General features: G+C 33.8%; 1 protein-coding gene across 1 annotated transcript in view; it reads left to right on the top strand.

The window, feature by feature from the left end:
- The window catches only part of LOC118743709 (farnesyl pyrophosphate synthase-like), a 7,385-nt gene extending 1,760 nt beyond the window's left edge, over positions 1–5,625 (top strand). Inside the window, exons 2-6 of the mRNA XM_036476470.1 lie at positions 2,683–2,753; positions 2,823–2,966; positions 3,431–3,792; positions 4,999–5,225; positions 5,404–5,625. Coding sequence (XP_036332363.1) covers positions 2,683–2,753; positions 2,823–2,966; positions 3,431–3,792; positions 4,999–5,225; positions 5,404–5,597 — 998 coding nt within the window. The 3' untranslated portion in view covers positions 5,598–5,625. The remainder of the gene's footprint in view (positions 1–2,682; positions 2,754–2,822; positions 2,967–3,430; positions 3,793–4,998; positions 5,226–5,403) is intronic.
- Positions 5,626–8,992: the final 3,367 nt, after the last annotated feature.

Here is an 8,992-nt window from a genome sequence, read left to right as displayed (position 1 = left end):
AATAACAGCCAAACTCAACTTTAAAAAACTTTTTGTGGAAAAAAACAGTTTTTTGTTGATTTTTTATTTTAATTTTTTTGGAACTTTTACGTTGGTAGCATGAAGCTTTTGCCTGAGAAGACCCCTAGTAAAATTTTCCGAAAAATAAATACGAAAATATTTTACTATATTTGTCTTAACCCTTAATTTCATTCAGACATTTATTTTAACCATTTCTTCCACTTTTTTGAAAACTACTTAGGGCGAGTAATGAAAACTTTAGTAGGCTATAAAATAAAAATACGAACTAGCTTTTGCAAATTCATCGAATGTTTTATTACTGGATATGTATCAAGTTTTGCTTTTCTTTAAAAACGTAAAATATTTTATGAAAAGTTTTGCAAAATTCTTGAGAAAATGGCTATGAGAAATTTTTCCCTCTCCTGTAAAATTTTTAAAAATGGACTTAGCAACTATTCACTCTAAGCTAGGGATATTTTGATTTTTTAAAATATATTTTTTACAAATTTGCCAAGCGCAATACAAATCCAAATTGTAAGTTTAGAAGACTGTCGAAAACTATCGATACTTATCGATGGTTTCTAAAGACCTATCGCACACTGTCGATAGTGCCGACTATCAATAGTTTCAGACCACTATCCTTGAACCATCGCTGACCCAATACTATATACCAAAGAAGACAAATCGTGGGGAATTCCCCGATTTGTGAAGAATTTCAGTTTGTGTGGGGAATCCGGGAAAACCCCGTTTTTGTGGGGACTTTCAGTTTACATTGGGAAGCTCTCATATAACGAATAAACACAATTTATTTTATATGGAAGAAAATCGCAACACCTTGGGCGAAAAAAATAGTTACTTGAAACTTGCACTTTTTTGCACTAGAATGGAGTGGACAACAACTGCATACTCAAAATTTTTCTAGAAAATCTAATTGAAAAGCTCGAAATTTTTATGAAAGTTTGTTGAATTTTTTTAAATATTGCACAAAACTTGTATCTAGGATTTAAACGGTTGTTGTTAAGGAGTCTATAAATATAACTCATATTAAATAACAAAAAAATAATAATTGTGAAAACTTGTCAAAATATGGTGCGACTCATGATACAATAATTTTTAGAAGGTAGTTTCACTTCAAATTTTTTGACATAAACCGTGTCTGTGACAAACACGCAATGTGGCCACTGCTACGATATAAAACTTGGGAATTTTCGCTTGTTATTTTAGATATTTTTTAACAGAACATGTAAAGATTTATATGTTTCATAACTGATCACTTAATTTTAAATATAAATATCCTTATTTAATACATACATTTTTGCCACCGCTAATCACATGAATAAAAATCATAAAAAAGGTTGGCTTTCCTTTATGGCCGTTCGTTAAAGGGGCGGTGGGCGAATGGTAAGTGGGCGTGGCACCTCTAACCCACCTTTTTGGAGAGGGAATGAACCACCATTGACAAAAATGCAACCCCCGACCACCTAGTTTCCCTAGGGACCCCTTAGAAAAATTGCCAAAAAGCACAATTTTCATTTGCGTTTATTCGCTTGAAATATGTTAAATATTCATTTGCACAATACATTTTTATATACAAGACATTTTTATAAAACACCCAGTAACCAAAATAGACATCACTGGGGCGGCAGCCCCAGGTTTACCACACAGAAAGGGAATTCTAGTTACCTCATCCTTTCCCAAGTTTACATCACTGGGGCGGTTGCCCCAGTAAGGTCACACAGAAGGGATAATTCTACATAATAATGGTTATAATACCTAAGCGCGGCCGAAGACCGCCTACGCAGAAAGGAATTCTCCGCAATACTACTGTGGACGCAAGTAAAAATTGCGATTTTTGGCCATTTTTCTAAGGGGTCCGTAGGGAACCATAGGGGGCCTAGGTGGTCGGGGGTTGCATTTTTGTCAATGGCGGTTTATGCCCTCTCCAAAAAGGTCGGTTGGAGGTGCCACGCCCACTCCCCCTTCGCCCACCGCACCTTTAACGAACGGCCATAATGGAAAGTTTCCCCCATAAAAATGAAAATATAACGGCAATATTTCTTGTTTATAATGGATTAGATCCATCGCACACCACGGACTTTATCGGCCGCCGATTTAGATGGGCTCGCTAGTCTTTCCATTGCACCACAACTTATTGGTAGGAGCGATTAAGCTCGTGTAGTGTGCGCACCTCCATACATCTTCATGTACATATTTCAAGCGAGCCCTATTATTTAAATAGGTGGCCGATAAACTCTGTGGTATGCGGTGGCTCTTATAGCTGTATCATTACACCTATTCCGTGTGTTGCAATATCCACGAAAGCAGCAGTTAATTTTTTATGAAGAAAAATATTTAAAAATATTCGAAAATTATTATTTATTTTTCCAACGTCAAAAGGTGGATTTTTCTGTCAGATAGCTAACATGGCGGATAAGAAGAAGAAGTGAAACTACCTTCTAAAAATTATTGTATCATGGTGCGACTAAATTTTTTCCGACCGTTGTATGTATGTAAATATTATATGTATATTTTTATTCTTTATTTGTTAACAAACTTAATTTTACGAAATTTCGGGCAAAATCGAGGAATTTCATCGTCGAAATCGGGGAATTCTCAAAAATGAGCTGGCTACCGTGCTATATACCAAAGCATTGCTACCAATTGTGCATTAAATATTTACAGAAATTTTACGTGAACTCGTCGAGGCAGCGAAGTACGACAGTAGTGATGATGCCGCCGAATGGTTTAAAAAGGTAACGTAGAATACATGTGGCATTTCAAGCAATCTCATTTTCAAAACTTTCCTCCAAATCATCTTGCAGTGTCTAATATACAACAATCCTGGCAGCAAGAAGCATATGTTTGGCGTTGTTGCAGTTATAATGTATAAAAGTATCATCCCAAAGGATCAGCTTACGCCGGAAAAATTAAAATTGATACACTACCTCGGCTGGTGCGTGGAATTGGTAAGCATATCGCATTCCCACAATTATTTAGATTGATGGACTGCCACTCACTTTTAACTCATTTTCATATGTACATATGTATGTACGTTAGGGTTCATCAATCTCTATACAAAAAAAAAAAAAATAGGTACTATTGTTTCATCGGAAATATAACATTTATTATATTTTAAGATTTCCACCAAAATATTTCGGAAAAATATTAGGATTTACGTGAGAAGAAAAATCACTACAGACGGTAGAAGAGTTTAAGCTTAAAAGTTCTGCATAGAAATTAGAAAAAAGAAAATTTACATATTTTCAAATCGGTCTACTTCACGTAATTCTTAATATTTTTCCGAAACGTTTTGGCAGCAGTCTTAAAATAAAATGAATTTTATAATTCTGGCGGAAAAACCACATCGTGTTTTGGTGATCTACCCTAATGTACATATGTATGTGCAATAATATTTCGAAAACTTTAACAGTTTCATTCCGCCTTATATATAACCGATGACGTGGTGGACCAAAGTACCACACGACGCGGCCAATTGTGCTGGTATAAGTTGGATGGACCTAATTATACTGTCACGAATGATATTCTTATGATGGAAAATGCTGTTTACAAGCTGCTACGGAAGCATTTTAGTCACATGGACTTCTATTTGCCCGTGTTGGAGCTGTTCCATGACTTAAGTTTTCAAGCAGTTCGAGGTCAATTAATGGATTACCTAAGCTCGCAGAAAAGTGTTAGCACCTTCAACATGAAAATCTATCAGTCAACTATCATGGATAAAGCCGGCTGTCACATCCTCTGGTTACCCTCAGCATTAGCTCTACATTTGGCGGGGTGAGAACAAATATAATTACATAATACATATTGCGCGATATGAAAAATGTCCCCGGATTTTTGGGTAAATTTTTGAATAAAAATTTTCATTGAAAATTTATTTTAGACAAATACCTCTCGGGTAGCTTCATAATTTCATCGGTGTAGAACTTTTGTGGTTTATCGGTGATTTTCAGCGGCTCTTCGGTCATCCAAGTTTTTACAATCAAGACAGTTCTGCAGAGACCGAAACAAATGAAAGTCAGACGGTGTAGTCATATAATTTACAGAGAAAATTGACATTTTCAAAGAGTGACGGTGTGACAACGATGACATCCGCCTCTATGACTTGTTGGATTCGTTTACCAATTTGAGACAAACTATAAATATTTCGTTATTGGCGATGTTCTCGTATGAAGCTAATAGAATGTTAAAGTCCATGTTATGCTTTGATGGCTTTGATTATATTTGAAATTAAAAAAAAACACATAATTTAGCTTGTGACGGATCGGACAGTATTTTTTGGCGGGTGGGATGGGTCACAATTAAGGACATATACAAGCATAGTTCGTGAGTAAAATGAAAGCTAATCGTTTGGTTTGATTTGAATATGTATTTATTTATTTTGTATAAGCGGACTTTATTTGAACCATGGGAAGCTTGGGTATTTGTATGTTACGTTAAAACATATATACATATTTTGCTGTGACTTCTTACCATATATGTGTTTGTTAAAACTTACCACCGTTTTAAAGTCCAAGAATTGTATTTTCTTTTTGGATGATTATTTTTAGTGTTGTCACTTTTGATACACCAGCCTCTTCAACTTGAAGGAAAAATATTTTATTGGAGATAGTTGCACTATGGCCGGGTTTTTAACAATAAAAATAGAGAGAATTGTGAAAAGTTAATTCATAGAAATCTATTTCTAAAGAATTATTCTACATGCTTTTTCTCAGAATTAAAGTAACCTAGAAAATGTAGCCTGAAATGTCAACTTTTAAACGAGCGTCAGTTTGACGCAACTTAGTATTGCAAATGTATGGACATAATTCCCAAAGACTTTTCATATGATCAATATGTTTGTGACATTTTATTAAAACAACTTATCTCGAGAAACGCAATTTTCTCTGTACAAAATTTTTAAGGGACTTATTATTTTTTAATTGAAATTCAAACCTTCTAAAGTCATACATTTCAACTTTATATATACATATGTATTTTTAGCGTCAAGGACCCCAAGGTATTTAGTGAGTGCCAATTTATTCTGCAAGATCTGAGTTGTTTTTATCAAGAACAAAATGACTACCTCGATGTATTTGTTCATGCCGACATTACTGGGAAAATTGGTTCTGATATAGAATCTAATAAGTGTTCCTGGTTGGCAGTAACGTGCATGCAGCTGGCTAATCCAGAGCAGAAAGCAATTATGGTGGAGTGCTATGGACAAAAGGGTATGTTTGAATGTAGAACTTCTACAAATTTGCAATTGAAAATATTTCTCTAAAATCTATTTAAAAATACTTTTGGATCAAAATGTTTACATTTTGAGGTACTTAATATCCTTTAAATGTAGTTGAAAATAATTGTTTAAGTATTTTGGATCTATACCTTAAATATCACTTATTTCAGATCCAAAGAAGATTGCTCGTGTGAAGCAACTCTATGAAGAAATGAACTTGCCTAGTGTCTACCAGAAATTCGAACGTGAAAAATTCAAAACTTTCCAAAAGTACATTGAGCAAACAACGAATGGCGTACCAAAGGAAGCTCTCATTAAAATACTAAAATTCACGATGAAAGATGATAAAGTTAATAAATTATAATATCTAAAAATAAAAACAAAAGCAAAGATGAGTAAAGATAAATGCAATAATTAAGAACAAGGTAAATTTAAAAATTTTAGTAAATAAGGGCAAAGGTGAAAGGAAATATGGAGATGTAGAAAATGATAAACATAACGATGATAAAGATAAATATTAAGAAAAAGATAAGAATGAGTAAAGATGAAGATAAAGGTAGAAAGATTAAAATAAGGGTAATTATAAAGAAAATGATATAGAGCCACAAAGACTCAACCTGGGAACTATTTCGGGATTTTCGGTATTCTCGGGACTTATCGATATAATAATCCATTTTGTTATCGATTTTGTTATCGATATTTTTATCGAATTTGTTATCGATTTGGGTATCGATATTTTAATGGATTTTGTTATCGACTTTGTTATCGTTATTTTTGTCGAGTTTATTAGCGATTTGGGTATCGATATTTTAATCGGTTTTGTTATTGACTTTGTTATCGTTATTTTTATCGAGTTTGTTATCGATTTGTTATTGATATTTTTATCGATTTAGGTATCGACTATATTATCGATATTTTGCCACCGCATGACCGTAACGTTGACGTTGCTTATATTTCTCTCTCTATCAACAGCAAATTTGATATGTTTCTACGCACTTCTACGGTACACGTTCGTGGGTAACCGCGCACTATCACTTATTTTTCCTCTTCCAGCGATAAGTGTCCGTGTCCAACAGCAACGGAAAAAGATATGCAAATAACCCTTTCCCACTGGGAGGAGCACACAACTACAAAAAATAAACCACCTGTTCTGGTTTGTGGGTTATTTTTTCTCTTTATAAGTGACGGTTATTTTGGGACACTTTCAAAGTGGAGAATGATATTTTCGACTGGTATGTACATTAGGGTGTCAAATTTTTGCCTGAGCTACACTACCCCAAGAGGTATCAAAATTTGCAAAACATTTTACACATGTTAATAAAAAGGTTAAAAATCAGAATTGCGTGTCGTTTTGAGGGCCCTACCGCATCATGAAATTTTCCACGTATTTTATATGGGGAAGAAACACTTTTTCCTAGAAATGGTATAGAATCCTTGAAAATCAGTATTTTTCAATCGGCAAACTCTTTTTATCTGTAGGAGACTTCAAAGAATAATATCCAATTATCTATTTAACCATTTTTTGCTATTAATGATATTAATGATTTTTTGGGAATTTTGTGGGGCCCATAAAAAATAGTAAGTATTAAAAAAATGATTAAGCATTTTGTTGTTTTTATTCGCCCAATGCTTTTGCGTGTTTAGTTTCTTATTTAAATATTTAATTCTAAAAATCCTCCGGCACTTATAAAAAAATAATATAATGTTTTCTTCTACATACGTATGTATGTATATCAGTGTAAATCTAGGTCCTGACGTGCTTATGTGAGCATAATTTTGTAAGAAACTACATATTTCTTGAAGACTTACTCAGTTTGCGTCTGGACATCAACAGATGATATCGTCACTTCTGAACTTTCGTGTGCTTCACGCATTTCAGGTACAGGAACCTCCCAGGGCATGGGAACTGTATCTGGGTATAAACGTCTGCGCTTAAAAATATATGCCTGCAATGGGCTAGTCACAAAATCACTCGCGTTGAAATGATTTTCACAGACTCGGGAAGAATATTCCAAATGAACACCGCAGTTGTTCCCCCGACGAAGTCTTCTAACTTCGCAACTAGGCGCCTTAAAATATCGCACCACTTTAACGTCTTGGCTCTTGCCACACACAGCGCAACGCTGACTGAAAAATAAAAAGCTTTTTTAAAATCGATATAAATCAGTACGAATTGTTAGTAATTTTCAGAGAGAGTTTCAGTAACTCCTTTCACTATTTGGCTTTTAGTAATTTTAACGAAAGCTTAACTTATTTTATTTTATTCATTTTAGTGCAGTTTTAACAAAATTTTCTTGCTAAAAAATCTTCTGTTACACTATTTTATTTTATTCCTTTGATTGTACAAGTTAAACAAACGCTTGTTTTTAAAAAAATGTTGTTTTTTTTTACATTATTTTATTAGAAGGTGGTTTCACTTCAAAATTTTTGACATAAACCGTATCTGTGACAAACACGCAATGTGGCCACTGCTATGATATAAAACTTGGGGATTTTCGCTTGTTATTTTAGATATTTTTTAACAGAACATGTAAAGATTTATATGTTTCATAACTGATCACTTAATTTTAAATATAAATATCCTTATTTAATACATACATTTTTGCCACTGCTAATCACATGAATAAAAATCATAAAAACGAAAATGTGACGGCAATATTTCTTGTTTAAAATGTTTTAAATCCATCCCACACCACGGACTTTATCGTCCGCCGATGTAGTTGAGCTCGCCAATCTTTCCATTGCACCACAACTAATTGGTAGGAGCAATTAAGTTGGTGTAGTGTGCGCACCTCCTTACATCTTCATGTAGAGTGAAACCCGCTTAAGTACCCCCCGCTTAAGTAGCCAACATTTTTGGACAACGTGAATTTCTTAATATAATCAGAAGAAAATCCCTCTCTTAAGTACCTCTCCGCTTATTTACCCAACCCGCCTAAGTACCTCAATTTTTCGCGCCCCATTTACAATTTTACTTATAATTTTCCCCTTTTAAGTGCTCTTTTAAAATCCCTAAAAATATTTCCGTATTTTAAAATTCGGTAAAAAAAATCTAAAAAATCAACGGTAACTTTTAGCCACTTAAAACTTGCACATTGTTGCATCAAAATTGAATGGACTATAAAACTGTATATTCAAAAAACACTTCTGAGAAAAAAGTTTGAAATGACGATGATTTTTTCTAAAGTGTTCTACAAAGTCTTAAGCTTAGGTTTATATATATTAAATATAAAAAAAAATTAACTCGAATAACATCACGAATATTTAAAAAAGGTAATTTGTTTGAGTCACTGTATATTCAACAAAAGCAGTAGATACCATAATTTTGAGTCTCCGGCAAATGTACATATAAATTTGCAACATTAAAATTATTAACCTTCTTGAGATTCTTAAAGTCATGCGTACTGCTTACGTCTGAGACAAGAACTTCAAAAGACAAGCCACCAAACATTGTTTGGGCGACACTGCAACAACATCCACAACAACGAGACTGCTGTTTGCTATAGCCAGAATGCACACGAAACCCAGAATATAATTTATGTCGTAGAAAAGACCTCCAGGAAGACCTTCTATGGCTAGCGAAAGCAGAAGCCATTCAATTTGTGCCACTCCATACAAAAAATAAAGGAGTGTAGAGCAGAAGGCCTCTTGACTCTCATGAAGACTTTTCGGAAGGGGTTTTAGCTCTTGAAATTATCTAATGTGTACGTATACATTATAGATTACGAATAAAAATTTGCACTGATTTCTTTTAAAAGA

The sequence above is a fragment of the Rhagoletis pomonella genome, unplaced genomic scaffold, assembly GCF_013731165.1.
Source record: "Rhagoletis pomonella isolate Grant_MI unplaced genomic scaffold, Rhpom_1.0 Rhpom_scaffold_00007, whole genome shotgun sequence".
Classification (NCBI taxonomy): domain Eukaryota; kingdom Metazoa; phylum Arthropoda; class Insecta; order Diptera; family Tephritidae; genus Rhagoletis; species Rhagoletis pomonella.
Note: the sequence above shows the minus strand (reverse complement) of the source record. Positions and strands in the feature narration are given on the sequence as shown.